General features: G+C 42.5%; 1 protein-coding gene across 2 annotated transcripts in view; it reads right to left on the bottom strand.

The window, feature by feature from the left end:
• Positions 1–20,346, bottom strand: part of MPZL1 (myelin protein zero like 1) — a 1,012,702-nt gene that overhangs the window by 383,506 nt on the left and 608,850 nt on the right. For both annotated transcript variants that reach the window (XM_044073105.1, XM_044073106.1), the window contains exon 4: positions 12,675–12,807. In XM_044073105.1, the coding sequence (XP_043929040.1) occupies positions 12,675–12,807 (133 nt within the window). The remainder of the gene's footprint in view (positions 1–12,674; positions 12,808–20,346) is intronic.

A 20,346-nucleotide genomic window follows, 5' to 3' on the forward strand; every position in this document is an offset into this window, starting at 1 on the left:
TTATGTTTTTGGCCCCTCTGAGGTACTGCCTCAGCAGAGGATGTGAAAAAATAGGTGGGTCCGTATTGTAATGAGCTGATATGGCAGAGGCATGGATCTTAACTGATGAAAAGGATAGGCCTTTGTCCAGCATCTCAGTTAGGTATTGCAAAATCTGAGGAATATTTGGTACAAGCATGTCAATTCCTTGTGCCTGGTTCCAAGCACAGAATCTGTTCCATTTTTCTGCATAAGATTTTCTGGTGCTGGGCCTCCTGGCATCCAAAAGAACATCCATAATTGCTTTAGATACAGGTGCTCTGAGTGGTTACATTATCCGCCATGCAGCCAGACTTAGGGTCCTGAGGTGGCTGTGCAGGATCTGATTGTTCTGTTGGGTCAGTAAATGAGGAATTTGAGGTAATGTCCAGGCTGGGCCTTGAGACAAGCTCTTTAGGATTGGGTACCAGTGCTGGCGTGGCCAGTCGGGGGCAATCAGTATCATTTTTGGTTTCTCTTGTCTGACCTTTAGGAGTACCTTGGGGAGGAGAGGCAGAGGAGGAAAGGCATACACTAACGGTTTTCCAGCTGAATGATAGAGCATCCACTTTCCATGCTCGCAATAAGTCCTTGTGCAGAAACTCTGTAGTTGGCAGTTGTGAGGGGAGGCAAATAGATCTATGTCTGGGCATCCCCATTTTCTTGTTATCATGCTGAAGACTTGTGGATCTAGTTTCCACTCGTGAGGATCCATGAGGTTTCTACTTAGTTCGTCTGCCAGAGTATTTGTCTTTCCCGGCAGGAATTGTGCTTGCAGGTGTACTTGATAAGTCAATGCTGTGTTTTACAAAGTCATGGCTTGTCTGCAGAGGGGGTAGGAATGTGTGCCTCCCTGCTGGTTTATGTACCACATGACTGTAATATTGTCCGTCTTTATCAGCAGTTGTCCTGGATGAAGTAGATCCTTGAAGGCTGTTAGGGAATTCTGAACAGCTAGCATCTCTTTTTGATTGATATGAAGATGCATTAGGTTTGCGTGCCATGTGCCCTGAATACATTTTCCTGCCATGTGGGCCCCCCCAGGCATAATCTGATGCATTTGTTGTTAGTGTCTGCCTGGCTGTGGGTAAAGTGAATGGCTGTCCCTTGTTGTGGTGACAGGCCTGTGCCCACCATCGAAACTCCTGTTGCAGGCATGGAATGAGTGTAATTAATCTTTCCAGGCTGTGGCAATGTTGAGTCCAAACACTTTTTAGATACCATTGTAGTTTCCTCATATGCAGTCTTGCATATGGAATTAGCAGAATGCAGGATGCCATGAAGCCCAAAGCCTGCAGAATTTTTCTTGCAGATAACTGGGTCTTTGTTGCCAACATTTCGAAGAAAGAAGTCAGTTGCCTTTGTTTGTCTGGCGTGAGATAAGCCATCTGGGCAGTTGTATTTAAGCTTGCACCCAGGAATATTATCTCTTGAGAGGGTACTAGTTTTGATTTCTTTTCGTTTACTGTGTACCCTAGGCAATTCAGTAATCTTTTTACAAACGCCAGATGCTTTAGTCGAATGTCCTTGTTCTCTGCTTTAATAAGGCAGTCGTCCAAGTAAGGATATATTTGAATTCCTCTTTGTCTGCAAAAAGCAATTACTGGTGCCAGGCATTTTGTAAAGACCCTGGATGCCGTAGATAAGCCAAAGGGCTGTGCAGAGAATTGGTAGTGCATTGAGCCAGCTATGAATCTGAGGCATCTTCTGCAAGATTGTCTGACTGGGAAATGCAGGTATGCCTCTTTTAGGTCAAAATTCAGCCGAGCCTTCTTGCCCAGCATGGGCAGAAGCTGCTGCAGAGTCAACATTTTGAATTTTGGAACGTCCAGAAAAGGGTTTAGAATAGACAGGTCTAGTATTGGTCTCCAAGTTTTGTCCTTTCTGGGTACAAGAAAAGTTTTGAGTAAAATCCTTGTCCCTGCTCTTGTTGTGGTACTCGCTGAATGGCCCTCATGTCCATGAGGGATGAAACTTGTTTTTGTGCCTCTGCCCATTGACTGTGTGGCAGGTCTGGCATACCGTTTGTCTTTGGCAGGGTGCGAAAGTGGAACCTGTAGCCCTGAGACACTATATTCAAGACCCACTTGTCCTGGGTGATCATGTGCCAATTTTGTGAAAAAAAGTGCTAGTTTTCCCCCTAAGGGAGCTGCCAAAAGAGAAGTGCTTGGTATTGGCAGTGGAAAGTCATTGGGACTGTTTCCTACATGGCTGTGATTTGTCTTCTCCGCTTTTGGAGATAGAAGCACTCATTGCTTAGGCCTGTATGTATGGGCTGGGATCTGCCTCTAGGGCGTCTGTATCTGCCTCTTTGTGGCCTGTCTGACACTGGAAAGGACCAAATCTTTGAAGGCCAGTTCCTTCTAAATCTGGGTGGCTGTACCTGTAAGAAATCCTTAACTGTCTGCATAGATTTCACTTTATCCTCCATTTTCTTCTTCTTCTGCCTCAACCCCAAACAAAGTAGCATGCTGTAATGGAGCATCCAATACTTTTGCTTTAAAATGATCAGGCAGATTCTGCTCCTTTAACCAAGCATGCCTCCTAATGACAGAACCCGTAACAGCGGCCCTGCAAGAGACCTCCAGTTAATCAAAACCACATTGCAAAGTATGCTTTCCTACTAGTTCAGCTGCATGCAATAAATCCTGCATTTCCTTGTTTTCTGGACATTCAGAATTTGTCAACATTTTCTGTTTTGGCAGTGACATTAAGTATTGCTGATATTTAAACATATGAAACTGACAATTTAAAGCCCTTAACAGCCAAGGTAGCAGAAGTATAATCCTTTTTCCCCCATATGTCCAGTGCCCTAGAATCCCTATCAGAACGGACAGGGTTTTTTGCAGTCCCCTTTGGGACCCTAAGATATAGTTTCTGGGTCAGCAGCAGGGTTTTTATATAGAAATTGATGAGAATCTGGAACCCTGTAGTATATGTCTGGCTTAACAGGTGCAGGGGTTAGAGAGTCAGGAGACAGGGTGAACTCTGAAAATACATCATCTACAATGTCTAGGAAGTACAGCTGTGTACACTTACCATAAATGTAGACGTTAGAGTGTCTTCACTGTTGCAGTCATCACTGTGGGGTTTCTCCCCCGTCAGCAGGCAGTCCTCGGTCGGCCAGAATCCCAAAGTCTGGGTCCGGCATCGGCTGTTCAGTCATGCTCCCTGACGTCAGAGCGCCAGGAGTACAAAGCTGCCAACCGACGCCATGTTCTCCAGTTTTTCTTGCCCCAGATGTCAGGTGCCCAAAAATGAAGGGTAATAGTAAGACAAAAAGGCAGTATACATCAAACCCCATACCCTGAAGCAAAGACACTTCAGAAGAAGGGTGAAGTAGGAAACCACAGTAATGAAAGGATAAGTGGGGACAGGAGGGAGGGTAACCCAGACTGCAACAGTGAAGACACTCGAACATCTACATTTATGGTAAGTGTACACAACTGTACTATGTTCATCGTGTTTCACTGTTGCAGTCATCACTGTAGTGTTGAATCCCAAAGATGAGCTAAAGGGTGGTGATCATAGAGGAGGAGGGGCGGCTAGAAGCCACTGCAAGACTGCAGAAGCAAAGCCTGCCCTAGACTTAGAGTAAAGAGGTAAATTATAGTGCTTAGAAAAAGTATGCACCGAACTCCAAGTTGCAGCTTCCAAAATGTCTTTGGTAGGTACTCCCCTGAGGAAGGCAGCTGAAGTAGCATCAGTTCGGGTAGAATGAGTCCTAATATTTCCTGGGATTTGCTTTCCATGGTGAGAGTAACAGAATCTGATTCCATGAGCAATCCATTTAGAAACGGTCTGTTTTGAAATAGCTTTGCCTTGGGAATTTGTTGCATAAAAAACAAACAGTTGCTCTGTTTTCCTGATGTTCTTGGTTTTGTCCAGGTAGAAACTAAGTTGTCTGTGTATATCCAAGGAATGTAAGATCCTTTCCCCCTTACTTTGAGGATTGGCGAAAAAGGTTGGTAGGTGGATGGTTTGATTTAAAGCCACTTTGGAAACCACTTTAGGCATGAAAGTAGGATTAGTTCTTAAAGACACCCTATCTTGGTGAAAAATAATACAAGGTTCCACAGCCATGAGTGCTTGCAACTCCGAGACTCTCCTGGCTGAAGTCAAAGACAGCAGGATAGCTGTCTTCCATGATAAATACTTGATATCAGATATGGCAGCAGGCTCAAAAGGAGGCAGAGTGAGTTTTTCCAGAACATAGTTGAGGTCCCAGGTAGGGGTGGGTGGTGTCCTAGGAGGCCTTAAATTCTTTGCTCCTCTGAGAAATGGTTTCAGAAGTGGATGGGAGAAGATTGGAGGATCTGTATTGTAATGTGCAGAGATAGCTGAAGCATGTATTTTTATGGAAGAGAAGGATAAACCCTTATGTATCATGTCTGTCAGGTAAAGTAAAATCAGAGGGATATTAGGAATGAGGGGATCCGAACCCTGAGCAAGCATCCAGGTGCAAAATCTCTTCCATTTGCCTGCATAGGATTTTCTAGTGCTAGGTCGTGTGGCTTCTAAGATGACATCCATGACCTGTTTGGGAAGGAAAGAATTAATCATAGACCCTGAATTTGCCAGGCAGCCAGGCTGAGAGTTTTGACATGAGAATGCAGAACCTGGCCCTGTTGTTGGGACAAAAGGTTTGTAATCGGAGGGAAAATCGAAGGTGGCTCCTGGGATAGATTCATTAGTGTTGGGTACCAAAATTGTCGAGGCCAATTTGGGGCCAGTAAAATCATCATCTTGGGCTTGTCCTGCCTGATCTTTAATAATTCCCGTGGAAGAAGAGGTAGTGGGGGAAAGGCGTACCTAGAGAGGTTTCTTGAACTGAATGAAAGTGCATCCACTTTCCATGCTAGCTTGTGAAATGTCCTTGTGCAGAAATTCTGTAAATGGTGGTTGAGGGGGGATGCAAATAGATCTATGTCCGGGCAGCCCCAGGCTTCTGTTATCATCTTGAATATTTGGGTGTCTAACATCCATTTGTGTGGGTCTGACAGGTTCCTGCTCAGGCTGTCTGCCAGAATATTTTGTTTGCCTGGCAGGAACTGAGCTTGTAGGTCCACGTTGCAGGCTACAGCTGTGTTCCATAGAGTCATGGCTAGTCTGCAAAGGGGGTAAGAGTGGGAACCCCCTTGCTTGTTTATGTACTACATAACTGTGGTGTTGTTTGTCCGTATCAGAAGTTGTCCTGGTTGTAGAAGATCCCTGAAGCCAAGAGGGCATTCTGAACAGCTAGCATCTCTTAAATTGATATGTAGGTGCTTCTGATCCTCTGTCCAAAAACCTTGCAGGCCTTTTCCCTGAAAGTGGGCTCCCCATGGGTAATCCTAGGCATCTGTGGTTAAAACTTGGCTGGCTGGAGGCAGACTGAAGGCTTTCCCTTTGTTGTGAAGACATGCTTTGGTCCACCAAAGGAATTCCTTTTGTAGACAGGGCAGGACGGAAATCTGTGTGTGTAGACTGTGGCAATGCTGGGACCATACGCTTTTTAGGTACCACTGTATTTTCCTCATATGTAGCCTTGCATATGGAATGAGAAGGATGCAGGAGGCCATGTAACCCAATGCCTGCAGGAATTTCCTTGCAGTCAGCTCAGTTAGAGATGCCAAGGTTTTGAAGGTTGAAGCCAGCTGTAGTTGTTTTTCGGATGTCAGGAACGCCATCTGGGTTGTTGTGTTTAGGAGGGCACCCAGAAAGGTTATCTGTTGTGTGGGTGTCAAATTTGACTTTTTTATGTTCACGGTGAATCTCAGACACTTGAGTAGATTTTGAACAAATTCTAGATGCTGGAGTAAGACATCCTTGCTATCTGCTTGAATAAGGCAGTCGTCCAGGTAAGGGTAAATTTGAATTCCCTTGAGTCTGCAATAGGCTACTACTGGTGCCAAGCACTTGAAGACCCTGGGCGCAGTAGACAAGCCAAAGGGCAGCGCAGATAATTGGTAATGTTTCGAGCCAGCCTTGAACCGGAGGTATTTTCTGCACTCCCGTCTGATAGGGATGTGTAAGTAAGCCTCCTTTAAATCCAATGTTACCATCCATGCATCTTTGTTCAACATTGGCAGGAGCTGCTGTAGGGTAAGCATCTTGAATTTTGGTATCTCCAGGAAAGTGTTTAAGACTGACAGGATCCAGGATGGGTCTCCATGAATTTTGTTTTCTGGGAACTAGAAAGAGTCTTGAGTAAAAACCTTGCCCAGTCTCTGATTGTGGGACTAGTTCTATGGCCCTCATAGCCATGAGGGATCCCACCTGGTTTAAGGCCTCTGACCTTTGGTGTTTTGGTAGGTCTGGCCATCCGTTTGGTCTTGGTAAAGTATGAAAGTGGAATTTGTAACCTCTTGAAACTACATCCAGAATCCACTTGTCTTGGGTTATGTAGGTCCAATTTTGCTGAAATAGGGAGAGTTTTCCTCCGAGAGGGCTTCCAGGCGAGAAATTCCTGTAGCCCTGCCGGGGGAGCCATTGAGCTTGTTTTCTATAAGATTGAGGTCTGTCCTCTCCACCCCTGGGGGTGGAAGCAGTCCACTGTCTTGGTCTGTAAGAGGTCTGAGTTTGAGGCCTCCCTCTGGAACGCCTAGATCTACCCCTCTGAGGCCTGTACGAGGTAGGAAAGGACCAATTTTTAGTTGGCCAATTTCTACTAAATCTTGGGGGCTGAACTTGTAAGAAATCCTTAACTGTTTGCATGGATTTTGCTTTATCCTCCATTTTCTTTATCACCTCTTCAGCCTTAGATCCAAACAAAACATTATGCTGAACAGGAGCATCCAGTAACTTTGCTTTCACTTGATCAGGTAGGTTTTGCTCCTTTAACCAAGCATGCCTTCTAATGACTGTGCCAGAGGCAGCCGCCCTGCAAGAAGCCTCCAAGGCATCAAAACCACAGTGTAAACCATGCTTCCCCACTTGTTCAGTGGCATGTATCAAATCTTGTAATTCCTTATTATCTGCACATGCAGAAATGGTAGCTAGCTTTTGTTTCATAATAGACAGTAAAAATTGTTGATATTTTAGCATATGAAATTGGCAATTTAAAGCCCTAATAGATAAAGCAGCAGAAATGTACACTTTTTTGCCCATCTCTCCAAAGCTCTAGAATCCTTATCTGAGGGAATAGGGTTTTTAGCAGAAGCGGCCTTAACCCCCTTAGGACCCTGAGAAATGGTTTCTGGATCAGCAGTAGGATTTTTGAAAAGGAACTGCTGGGAATCAGGGACCCTATAGTATCTGTCGGGCTTAGCAGGGGCTGGGGGAAAAGAATCCGGAGTTAAATTAGCCTCAGAAAAGGCATCATCCACAATATCCAAAATAGGAGGAATAGCCAGGGGTCTATGTTGGGGAAGAAGAAGGAAATCCCTAAGTCTTCTCTTAGATTCAGAGTACTCCTGTCCTTCCCAGTGAAAATGTTCCCTCATTTCATGTAAAGTTTCCCCAAAAGAAAAATCCTCAGGGGGCGGGGGGGGGAGCTGAAGGAATCGAGTCCTCAGCATCAGAATCCTCATAAGGAGGGAATGAGTAATCCTGGTCAGAGGAAGACACCGAAGAAATAGATGCCTGATCAGAAGAATCATAATCCAAATCTTGCCTAGGCCTTTTATCTGGAGGGGGATGAGAACCCCTAATCATGGTTAATAAATCCTCTGCCATTTTGAGTAACTGTTTTTGAGATTTGGGCCCCAGATCAGAAAAGGCCTGGGCTGACATCTTAGATTTAGAAGGAGGCTTTGCCTTTATCAGAAGCTGTGTAGGCCTGAAAACCCCCTCGGAAGCCGGTACCTGCACAGCGGCTCCGGACCCATCCGAGGGAGCATTGTCCGACGGTCCTGCAACTGAAATGCTCAAAGGCCTAGTTGGCTCCTCGTGGGAGTCCATTTCGGCAGTAGGTTCAGAAATGGCCGATGACAGGGGCTGCTAAAGTGCCTCACTGACGACGGCCGAACCAGAAGCTGGCTCCGCTTGTAAAAGGTAGTCTGATTTGGACCTCAGAGGCCTGTCCTTATCCTTGTTTCGTTTGTGAATTCCAGTAGTCGGAAGCGAGTCAGCCGACTTTTTATAATTAAATCGCCTACCGAAGTAGTGAAAAGCAAATTCGTACCTTCGCTTAATCATACGTTGGTTAAATTTAGCACAAAAATTACAACTAGCTACGTCGTGGTCAGGGCCTAACCAAGGAATACAGTAAGAATGGAAATCCTTATGAGGTATTTGCTTCCCACAAGAAATGCAATTAACTTTTTCTGACATCGGACTGGAGCAAGAAAAAAGTTTCCCCAACGGGGTACTTAGTTTTGAGAAGAAGAAGTAAGTCTTCGGACTGAAGTACCAGGAAAAAAAACAGGAGTCAGCCGACTGGCACTTGCGAACTGCTTTCACCGCACGACAAGAAAGACTGGGGAACATGGTGTCGGTTGGCAGCTTTGTACGCTTGGCGCTCTGATGTCAGGGAGCATGACTGAACAGCCGACGCCGGACCCAGACTTTGGGATTCTGGCCGACTGAGGACTGCCTGCCGGCGGGGGAGAACCCCACAGTGATGACTGCAACAGTGAAACACGATGAACATCAGGTGGAATAGCAAGAGGTCTGTGCTGAGGAAGTAAAAGAAAGTCTCTGAGCCTTTTCTTAGATTCTGAGTAATTTTGGCTCTCCCAGTGAAAGTGCTCCCTCATGGTATGCAGGGTTTCCCCAAAAGAATAATCCTCAGGAGGAGAGGCTGAAGGGATAGAGTCTTCAGCATCACAATCCTCATAGGAAGGAAGAGTGTATCCCTGGCCAGAAGAGGAGTCAGAGGAAATGGAAACCTGATCTGAAGATTCATATTCTGTCTCTTGTCTAGGCCTCTTATCAGGAGGGGGATGGGAATCCCTGAACAAAGTAATTAGGTCTTCGGCTATTTTAAGCATCTATTTTTTAGGCATGAAAGTTTGTCCTGGAGAATGCTGTACTTGTTTCTTTGTCTTTAAAGGTGCTTTAGTCTTTGCCTTTGAAGCTGAGGTTGGCTTTACATATAACTGTGTAGGCCTGAAAACACCCTCAGAAGCTGTTGCCTGCTCAGCGGCTCCGGACCCATCTGAGGGAATAGTTTCAGTGTGTCCAATACCTTGAGTTTCCAGAGGCCTAGTTGGCTCCATGTGGGAGTCGGAAGCAGCCTGTGGCTCTGAGGTAGAAGGCGTCAGGGGCTGCGAAAGCGCCTCACTGAGAACCGGCGACTGGCCTAGCGGAGGCCTCGTTGGTTTTGGACCTCGGATGCCTATCCTTTTCCTTGTGCTTTTTATAAACTCAGGTCGTCGGCTGTTCCGATGGCATTATATAATTAAATCTCCGGCCAAAGTAATGAAAGGCAAAATCGTACCGACGCTTAATAGTGCGTTGGTTAAATCTCGCACAAAACCGACAGCTAGCAACTTCGTGGTCAGGGCCTAGGCAAGGAATACAGTAAGAGTGAAAATCCTTATGAGGTACTTGTGTCCCACAAGAAATACAATGGTTACATTTTTCTGACATCGGTCTGGAGCAAGAAAAAAGTTTCCCCAACGGGGTACTTGGCTTTAATGAAGACTTCGGTTCTGAAATTCGATTTTGAAAATCTCAGGAGTTGGCCAACTGGCACTTGCGAACTGATTTTGCTTCGGGCACCGAGTGGCAAGAAAACAAAAATGGCGTTGGCTGCATCTTTTATACCCCTGGCGCACTGACGTCAGAGAAGAGGCGACAGCAACCAACGCCGGACCAAGACTTTGGAATTCAGGCCGAATGCGGGTAGCCTGCCAGCAGGATAACCCAAGTGTAAAGACTGCAACAGTGAAACACTATGAACAACAGCTATGTTATACGGGTTGGAGACAGTGGCATTGACAAAAAGGCAGGAGTCGGAGCTTAATGTGACAGAGCTGAAGATGTTAAGATTTGCACTAGGTGTGACGGGGATGGACAGGATTAGGAATAAGTATATTAGTGGGTCAAGCCCAGGTTAGAAGGTTTGGAGACAAAGCCAGAGAGGCAAGATTACGTTGTTTGGACATGTGCTGAGGAGGGATGCAAAGTATATTGGGAAAAAGATGCTAAAGTTGAAGCTGCCAGGTAACAGGAAAAGAGGAAGGCCTAAGATAAGGTTTATGGATGTGGTGAGAGAGGACATGCAGGTGGTTGGTGTGACAGAGCAAGATGCAGAGGACAGGAAGAAATGGAAACAGTTGATCTGCTGTGGCGACCCCTAACGGGAGCAGCCGAAAGAAGAAGACACATTGCCAGTATAATACTCTTCATACATACTTCAGCTGCTTGACTGTTTTGTTGTGGGTTACAAGAAGATATCTACATCTGAAGTGCGCTGCACATAAGTCACGATGAAACAAACAGCTCATCATACTAGCTCTTGGGCTGGTATGCATGATAAACAGAAACTGTTACCATTGCCTAACCCACCTAAAGATGCTTTAAGTTTAGAACTTTCTACTTTGCTCTTTACTGACAAAGTGGATGCAAAATTAAAAAAAAAAAAACTGTTCTCTCTTGGATGCAAAATTAAAAAACTGTTCTCTCTTCTGGCTGGTATGTAACAAAGTTGCAATCTACTGACACCAAAACCTCAAACCCTTTGAATATAGGCAGTCATGAAAAATAACAAATGTGCTTATTTTAGACAGTTACCAAATAATCACTGCAACCACCTTTTTAAATCTGCCAGGATAATAATAAGTGTAAGTGGACCTAAGGGTTAAAGAGTTCCCACTTCTTGATATAACGCAGTGGTTTAACTGCACTGCAGTTTGTTAATTTACGTTGGCAAAATACATACAGCTTAAAAATTTAATATGCAAAAAAGTCAAATTAATGCATACATCTTTACAATAACTGCAAACCACAGAGATGTGTGTTACATTGCATCTCACAAATCCCATGCAAAGGAAATTTAAGCACTCGTACCAAAGCTGTAGCTTCTTATTATAATGTCTGATGGTTAATTGCTACGTGAAAAACCACACAATGCAAGAAAAAAAAAAAAACACAAAGCAAACCACAATACAATTCTAGCACTGCTGTCAGAACATTCACTTGTAAGCTTGCTTAAACTTACCAGGATTTTAGGATAGACCACAGTGCGAAGGGTCATTTGCAGATTATGTATACTGAAACACACCTAGAAGTTCTCCTTTGCTAGGATCAAAAATCTTTAGTAAGATAAAGTTTATCACCAACAATTATTATCCCTTTATCTGCAATAATGCATTGCGAAAATGTCAGCAAAGCTATGCATTAAAGTTCATTATGTGAATTTACTCCAAAATCTTAAGTTATCCTTTTGCAAATTTTCTATTTCAGCATTCAGGTTTTATACAGAGAAGGCAAAGATGCCAATATTTGAACATTATCTAGTAGTTTACTATAGAATCAGATTCACATTTACAGACATCTAAACAAATGTGAGAAAAGGAGTTAAAAAAAATTAAAGGTTTTATTCAACAATAAGGGTAATGAAGAAAGCTTACTCTCACAGTTTTACCTAAAATGTTAAGCGCATCTCAGAACTTAACAATTCAACTGGTCCTTGGTAATCACTCCATTACTCCCCCTCCACATGTTATGTTGAGCACATAAGCAAACTTTGCAGTGGCACTGTACAAACGTATCTTAGTTTCAGCAACAAATCTATACACATGCAGGCAGAAGTGTGCCAGTAACACCTGTAGACGCTCACTTTTCAGAACACCATGTCTGCATGCCTCTGAATGAACCAATACTAAAGGAATATTCTCCCGTGGGATGAAAATGATCAAATCTTTCAGTTGATGCAATACTAAAGGAGTGGCCCGAGAACCCTAACTTACACTGCAAACAGCTTTTGCATTTAAAAAGAAGTAAAAAAGAAAATAGCATGGTGTGCCTCAAGTGAACAATCTGTACACACAATTTATGCTATTTTTTCATCCATGCAGCTGATCAATGGTGTACCTAGGTACCGCTCCTCATTTGAAGGGTTTACCTATTCCTCCTAGACTCCCCTGTACTTGCTCTGATTAAGGGAACTGAGAAACCCAGGGACTGCATCACATTGCTGTAATAGGGCGTTTCTGCTTTAAGCTCCACTTCTCGGTTTCCTCTGTGCATACACCTGAAACATCCATTAAACATCCATGGGTGAGTGCACAATGGGGACCATCCTGATGTGCTGCCCTGTCTCTGCAGCAGCTTAGCCAACATCTTCCTCCTTTCCTCTTTTTGTAAAAACACCTCCCTTCAAGTCTTCAGCCTCCACTAGGGACTGAATGCTAGTTAACACCCAGAATGACCACCCCCTCCCCCTGACAGTGTCTCAAAAGCCTAAGCCACTAATCGAACCAAAGTTACATAGTCAGGGCTTTATTCCTCTATACCACGGCTCTGACAGTCACAGTATTCTAAAATATGAATGAAAATGTTAATGCATTTCAGAGATAAAGATTTTACAAATCTACTTATTTTTGGAACATGGGATTGCCAACTATGCACAAATCAGAAACTGTGACACTAAATATATTCAGATATCCACTCATCCTCCAAGTGGCCCTAAATGTCTGGATGACAAAATGGACCCCCCCAGAAAAAGTCAATGAAGTAGCCACTCTGTCACAAATGAAACAAATTAACAAGTGGTAAAGAATTCTCACCCGTGATAATTCATTTTGTCTTTCTTCTTTTTCCTGTATATGACAAACACAATTATGGCTATGATCAATACCACTACTCCAAGAAGAGCAGGAACTATGACCCAGACTTCTCTAGATGTACGTGGGGAACTACCTGGAAACAGAACAAAGAACAAAGTCAGTTTAACATTTTTCTTTTTTTTTGTTAACTCACACATTACACATTTTTAGGTCTCTTGACAATGGTGATCATGCAATTTCTTTCTGGAATCTGCAAAAAGTTGTGCAGGTTCCAAAAATAAACATACAGCACTACTATATTATACCATTTTTGTCAAGCAATACATAAAACTGTAATTAGTAGGACAACAGTAGGATAATTGAAAGACTTAACCAGCATTTATTTTTCATACATCCAAACAAAAATCCCAGAAGTGTGGTTGACGAAGTTTGCTGATGACTGCAAGTTGGGCACAGTTATCTCCTCATCCACTGACATGAATACTGCTCGAGCAAGGACAGGAATATGCACATGCCCAGTGCACAGAGCTTCATGTAAAAAATGCAGTGTAGTATCATTTGGCAAAAAAATGTTCCCACGTCATGCATTACAAACGGAACTTCTCTTCAGACAGACTTTGGTACTTGCATGAACTCTCTCTTGTTTGATAATCAGTTTTTCACCAGAGTCAAGAAATCTTTCTACATGGCTCACAGTTTCCAAGAGGATATCTTCAAGAGCCAAAGTTGTCATCCTACCACAGCAATCATCCATTATCAGACCCCGCTATCTTACACAATGTCACCTTTTGGATGTACAGATCCAAACAGTGTTTAATTGGAAAGACCTCAAAGGAATTCTAAGAAAGAAAATTAAAGGCCTTAAATTCTTCAACCATCTTGAAAGAGCACCGTGCCTCTCCTTATGCTCAGTGGCCTACCCAGCTGCTCTGAGCTAACCCATGTATCTCTTTTTGTGCCACGAAAGAATCTTATTTGACCTAATTTTTCATAAAACTAGTGGCTCTATAATCACTTGCACTGGGGACCCAAATTAACACCAACAAATAATACTTGCTAGAGGGTTAGGCTCTTAACTCAATGTATTCCCAAGCCTTTGGAATAAATTCCACTACAGGTCACACAAAGTAGTGCTTTGGCTACCTTAAGGCTAGCCTTGACAAGTGGATAGGTAGACAAGTTTACAGCAGTGTATTATGTACAGACATGCTCAGTTTGAGAGGACAGCACTATTAAAAGCTGTCGCCACCATTTGCAAGCACTTAAGTGCATTTACTTAAAGGAATACATGGGTAGGCATTTTATGGTCCTTGTGATCTCTTGCCTGGAATTGTTCCCAATAAAGATTTACCTAATTCGGTTTGGATACAAAGGCAACATTAAAGAAAAATAACCCAACCAAATTATTGTTTCCTTTCCATTTTATCAAGAAAGTACAGCTTTGTGATAAAGTCACATACAAATAAAAGGATCACTGTTAAATGATTAAACATATTTATTGAAAACAAGACAAGCATACCTTGGTTTTCAGAACTCAGGTGTCCCCCTAGCACACTGATGTAGTCACAAACCACTGCTATTAAAAGGCAACCCAGCTATAAATGAGAGCAATTTCAGCACTTCTCTCCTTTTTTGCTCTCCAGGGCAAGGCAGGCAGCAGCAAAAAAAGTTCATGTGGCACACAAGGAACCAAAGTCCACTGAAAAAAGGGAAAACACACACTCACATTTTTTCTCTCTATCTAAATGTGTGTGTGTGTGTGTGTGTGTGTGTGTGTGTGTGTGTGTGTGCGTGTGCGTGAGAGAGAGAGAGATGGAGAGAGAAACACACATTTGTGTGTGTACTTATGTATAAACTCAAGACTGCACAACACTGAGGATAATGGAAACCTTTCTTACTGCCACAGATTTTGCTATTATACATCTTCATTTTAACAGAAAGGATGTGATCTGCATATACATTTGCGTGAACACTCACATGTACACATAATACTGGCCTCCTTTTATATTATCAAGGACACAGATTTAACAGTTTCAGCAGTGTCCTGCCCTTAATGGAGGAAGACTGATTGAAATGACTGCACACTTCATTGATAGGTGCCAACAAATGGTTTACAAAGAGCGAGACTAACACAGTTTGGCAGGTATTTAGTATACATGTTTGAGCTTTTTCTTCTATGACTGCTTCAGTTTTACAGTACTTTGAGATGAGAGGTTTAGGGATATGGTGCTGGCTGAGGACTGAAAGGTGCTAGGTGTTTTCTAGGCAAGCTTATGGCTTAGTAGTGATGAAAGGGCATATTCCACATCACCAAAGTGCAATTTCATAGTTGTCATTTATAATAAGATTGGGTTTAGGAAGGGTGCATCCCCCACAAGGGGTTCAGATTCCCCTCTGAAAAAAAACATTGGCTTGGGCATTTTCTGTCACAGTGATGGCTGTGTGTCTGTCATTGTGGATTGATTGAATGAGCTTTGATTTGAGTATGTACTGTTGTGTGGGATAGGCTATGGGATTAGCTTGTTTTTAATCCTTGAGTTGAGAGCACTGTTTTTGCAGATATCAACACATTCATACACATGCATACTTTATGTATACATGCACGCAATTAAATCTGTCTTAAATGCAAATATATAATTAGAAAAGCAGAAACGTTTATACATATAAATCGGTATGACCTGCAATCACAAATCAATACTCTTACTCAAATTGCTGCTCCTAGATTATGAAAAAACATTTACTTCACGAGCTTCACTTTGCAACTGTATTCAAAAACAGAGTAGCAAAGTATCTGTTTTGCAAATATTACTAGACCCAGTATGTCTAGAATACTAGGTGGCAGGAAGGAGCCTATACTGCAACTAGATTATTCATGCATCTACTGTTAGGGTATGTTATCATACCACTGTAAGCAAGGATCACTGATGCAGGATTCAATATCTGTACAGGAAGAGTAGAGTGCAATGCAGCTTACAGGTTCAATAAAAGCAGATAGCCTACAGTAAAACAGCAAATCCTCCTCTGCCACTAGACTTGACATACATATGTGTGTACACACATGCATACATTATATATGTGTGTGTGTGTGTGTATATATATATATATATATATATATATATATATATATACATACATATATATATATATATATATACATACATATATATATATATATATATATATATATATATATATATATATATATACACACACACACATACACACATTATATATATATATATATATATATATATATATATATATATATATATATATATACACATACACATATGGGTCCCATTTAGATGATCGAAGTTTCAGAACTTCAAATTTCATATTGCCGGGACCATATGATCGAAGTTTTAAAACTTTGAACATCTAAACAAAACAAATCCCTAGATGTTTATGCAGGGGGGCAAGCCCCCGCCCCACCCCCACTACTTAAATATACCATCTCAGAGATCGCACTACAGTGAAGGGAAAGGGAAAATTTCCTGTTCCGCTCTGTATGAAGATCTCCGGTTAGGTGTTTGAAGTATTAAAACTTCGATCATATGGTGTCGGCCATATGAAATTCGAAGTTCTGAGACTTCGATCACCTAAATGGGACATATATATATATATATATATATATATATATACACATACACATATATATAGATAAATATATATATATATATATATATATATATATATATATATACATATATATTACACACACACACACACACACACACACACATAATGTACATGTACACACACAAACAGGTACACTGGGATGACCATGCAACTGAGCAGACACATTACTGTAAAAGCATGGAGTGGTACCTGGTAGCTGTTGATATGTAAGACACTATCTTCACTCCATAGTGCCTAACTATACTTACATCATGCAAACGGTTAACCACTTCAAAAGGGTCAGTTTAATAAACACCTCTGCTTCACATCAGGCTGTACATAACACCTCTGATCCAACTGTACCATCCATGAGGTACAACATTCTTTCCCCCTTCACTCTTCTACTTGGGATAGAAGACTGTAAGATGAATAGATTTATTTTAAAGTCTCAACTCCCCATGATAATCTGATCCCAGTATTTTCAAATAAGAGCACCTTCATTCTGCTGTAAAAGCATCATCTCCCATTAAGTCCCCCACTCCTGTTAATTCATGCTATGCAACTGCATAATGACCAGTATTTACATACCCTATTCAGATCAAGAATGCTGACCTCCCCCCGAAGGGCAGTCATCAATACACATAGGAACAGGGCAGACCCTGGAAGCTACCAGTGTTACTCATTGAGGCTTTTTCACTTAGCATGTTATGTTTGAGTCCTAACACCATACCCTTGCATACTGGCATTTGTTCTAGGCTGGGTGGGCAATGAGACAGTTCACAAAGCATGTCCATCCCATACCATGAGCAGACACATCCACATACCAGTCCACCCATAAACCCAGTTTCCCTACTGTGTCTCATCCTCTTGCCAAGACCCTGAGGGACAGTCTACCACCAAAAAAATTCCTCTTCTCTTAATATAGTCATGACTATCCTCTGCAAAAACTGAAAAGCATCTCTAAGATAACCATCACACAGCAGAATTTACCAGATGAAATGAAGCCAACATTTAGTTTTCCATAACAGAATTTAGATCCAATGCCAAAGCCACTGGAAGTCTAGGACGTCTCTAATGTAAAATCCTCCTATTACCTGCTTAATCCAATTCTTGGTACAGGAGGCCTGGAGCCAATAATTCTCATATGTTACCAAAGTAGGCCCACTGGATAAATGGTCCCTTTCCAAGGGCGACCCAGGAGCACTGTTTGGCTCAGTGATTTCCACAAGATCATACAGTAGGCAAATAAGGGCTGTACGACTCAAATTCTGTACCACAGGAAGTACAGCTCACAGCCTTCGCCCTCTGTGATAGTTTAGTTAGTTCATAGTTTTAGTACTAAGCTAACTGCCCTTGTGAGCCATTTTAAGCTTAGCCAATTATCCCTTGTGAGACTCAAACCCTGCACCTTATGTTTCTAAGGCAAACACCTTAGCCATTAAGCCACCCTCCCACCAGACATAAAATGACAGACACACAGAGACAGACACACAGAGACACTTCTCAGTCTGAAGGAATACCAACTCACATCTGCCTTTTCTAAACTGAAAAAATACTGTGCCTCTTGGTAAAGAAAACATGCATAAGTGACTGAAAGGACCAATATTTGCAATAAATAGAAAACACCAGACAGTGATAAAAAGGAAATTGAAAATGCCTACATTAATGGAGTTGCACAGACACCAAATGAAAAACAAAGGTTGAAACCTGTAGCATTCAGACTTTTATAGGTGTTTACTAGGCTAATGACCACATGGGCCTTTTTAAGACTTACCATGCACCCCAATCTCGGACTAGTTCTGGTAACCTTGATAAGTGTAAGCAGGGGCTTGGCAGATGAACCATTTACAAGCTGCCTGTGTCCATTAGAGACATAGCTGCCAAATTAGGGATGAATTTCCCGTTCCCATCCAACTGTCCAAGTGACACTTGAACTGGGTTAGGGAGGAACTCCGCTTTGCATGGATGTGGAGCCTGTTCCTGAGACAGGGTAGTCTCTGAGATATATACCAGTCTCTCCAGCAGGTCCTATTTATATCTCAGGCAAGATGTATATCTTTAGAATGGGTAATTCTAGTTCTGTTTATTTTGCTGATATGTAGGAGGTCCATCAGAGTGGGGGTCTGACAATGCCCTGTATGCCAGGCATAGCACTCCCCTCAACATCCTATAATAGACCGAATACAGGGACAGGGCCTTGAGGCGGTCTGCACAGGACATTTTACTAACGCCCTGTATTCTTTTAGTGAGGAACCTCTGCAGACGTTCCATTTGTTGGATATGCCTGGCTAGGTACATACCAAAGGGGGCACTTTACTCAATGACAGGTCTGATGAATGTTGAATACAGTGGAACAATGACTTCCTTGGACCTAGATGTCATACCTTTGTTTACAAGTTGCACAGCATAAAATTATTTCCTCACTACTACAGACACATGGTCAAAGGCTAGAGCAGTTCCCAGACTACTGGGTCAACTCTAAGGAGTGTGTTATCAATATGATAGTTACCAGGGGTGCATTAGCCTCCTTTAAAATTTGCTAAAAAACTCACTGCAGAATATGTAACTTGGGACTACCTTGAGACATTCCAGTTTGTTACACTGAGATTTGGACAGAACACTTTTCTTCACTGCTGAGAAGTTGTTGTTGCTGAAAGGTAGTGTCTATGTTACTGATAACCAAATTCAAAAAAGTAAATCACCGCTCCCTTAGTTAGTAGGGAGCAACTAGAATTAAATTTGAATTTGATTTAATCTCAATAAGTACTTAAATAGTTTTGTCAGAATGAATTTTACATAAATACAGTATTCTGCCTAGAAAGAGACCATTCAGGAGAAATTACCATTTTATTTATTTCATTTTACATTTACTGAGTGGGGATGTCTGTTTGGGCACAAAAGTGGCCCATTTGCAGCAGAGACCTGTGGAGGAAAGCTCCAAGAACATGTAGATATACAAATGCAGCAGAACCCTGTCAGAAATACCCATCTACAGAGCACCTCTTAGATCAGTCCTGAAAGCACCCCTTTTGTGACAACAGTGTTGCAAACCTAGCATTATGGACTGTTGAACTGCACTTTTTTCTCCTGCCAGCCTTATTGACTTGGGTCTTCTGAGGCAATGTATTAACTGCCTCATCTACACTGGCAACCCTCTACTAATAACTCACTGTAGTACAAAGTGCGAGAGATTTATTTACTCCAAGAATCTTGAATCCCTTCTCTCTCGCACTCAAAACAACAACACTGAAGAGGCCATCAACTCACCCACCACTACTCGTGCACAACGTACCACTTACTCATACACTGGACGCATCAAACACATAAACAGACATATGTGGAGGTTCTCTCAAACTTACTGAAACACCACAGACTTCCAAAACAAGACTGCTACAACTAACAGTTCCAACAGCATCCAAGATACACAGCAACACCACTGTCTCACCTACCAAACCCTTAAGGCATTAACACTCAAAAAAAAACAAAACAAAAAAAAAAAAAACTTTCTTGCTACTGGAAACTCCATAGTGAGATGCATTCTGTCCCACTCAACAGGTTAGATGTGGAGAAAGTCATGGCCAGCTGCCTGCCCAGTGTCAGGATTCCTCAGATCACACATGCACTCAGGTCTCTCGGCAGCAAGTACCATTGTGACACTGTCATAGCTCATGTTGGAGTGAACGAGCAGGGACATACCTCACTGGACTATATGAAGAGACATGATTGAGCTCTCAAGAGTATGTCCCTAGCTTGAGCAGCACATTACCCTCACCTAGAATGATGCCACAGCATAAACAAAAAAAAGTTATGTTCTTACCACAACGTTCCATGTGAATTGTTCATCTCGCCTTTGTTCTTACACACGGGTTCGGAGCCGATCCCTCGGCTCCAAGTCGGCCACATTCCAAGCCTTGTGTCTAAGAGAACCTCGAGGCACAGTCCCATCCCATGATCCTCTCCTGCTAACCCTCAGATCTCGTTTGCTATGAAACCAGACCCCATAAAACATAACTGTCTACACATGCCTACGCATCCATACACACCTACTCGTAAG

Source organism: Protopterus annectens, chromosome 5.part1 (assembly GCF_019279795.1).
Source record: "Protopterus annectens isolate FY-2018-M chromosome 5.part1, PAN1.0, whole genome shotgun sequence".
NCBI classification, from domain to species: Eukaryota; Metazoa; Chordata; order Ceratodontiformes; family Protopteridae; genus Protopterus; species Protopterus annectens.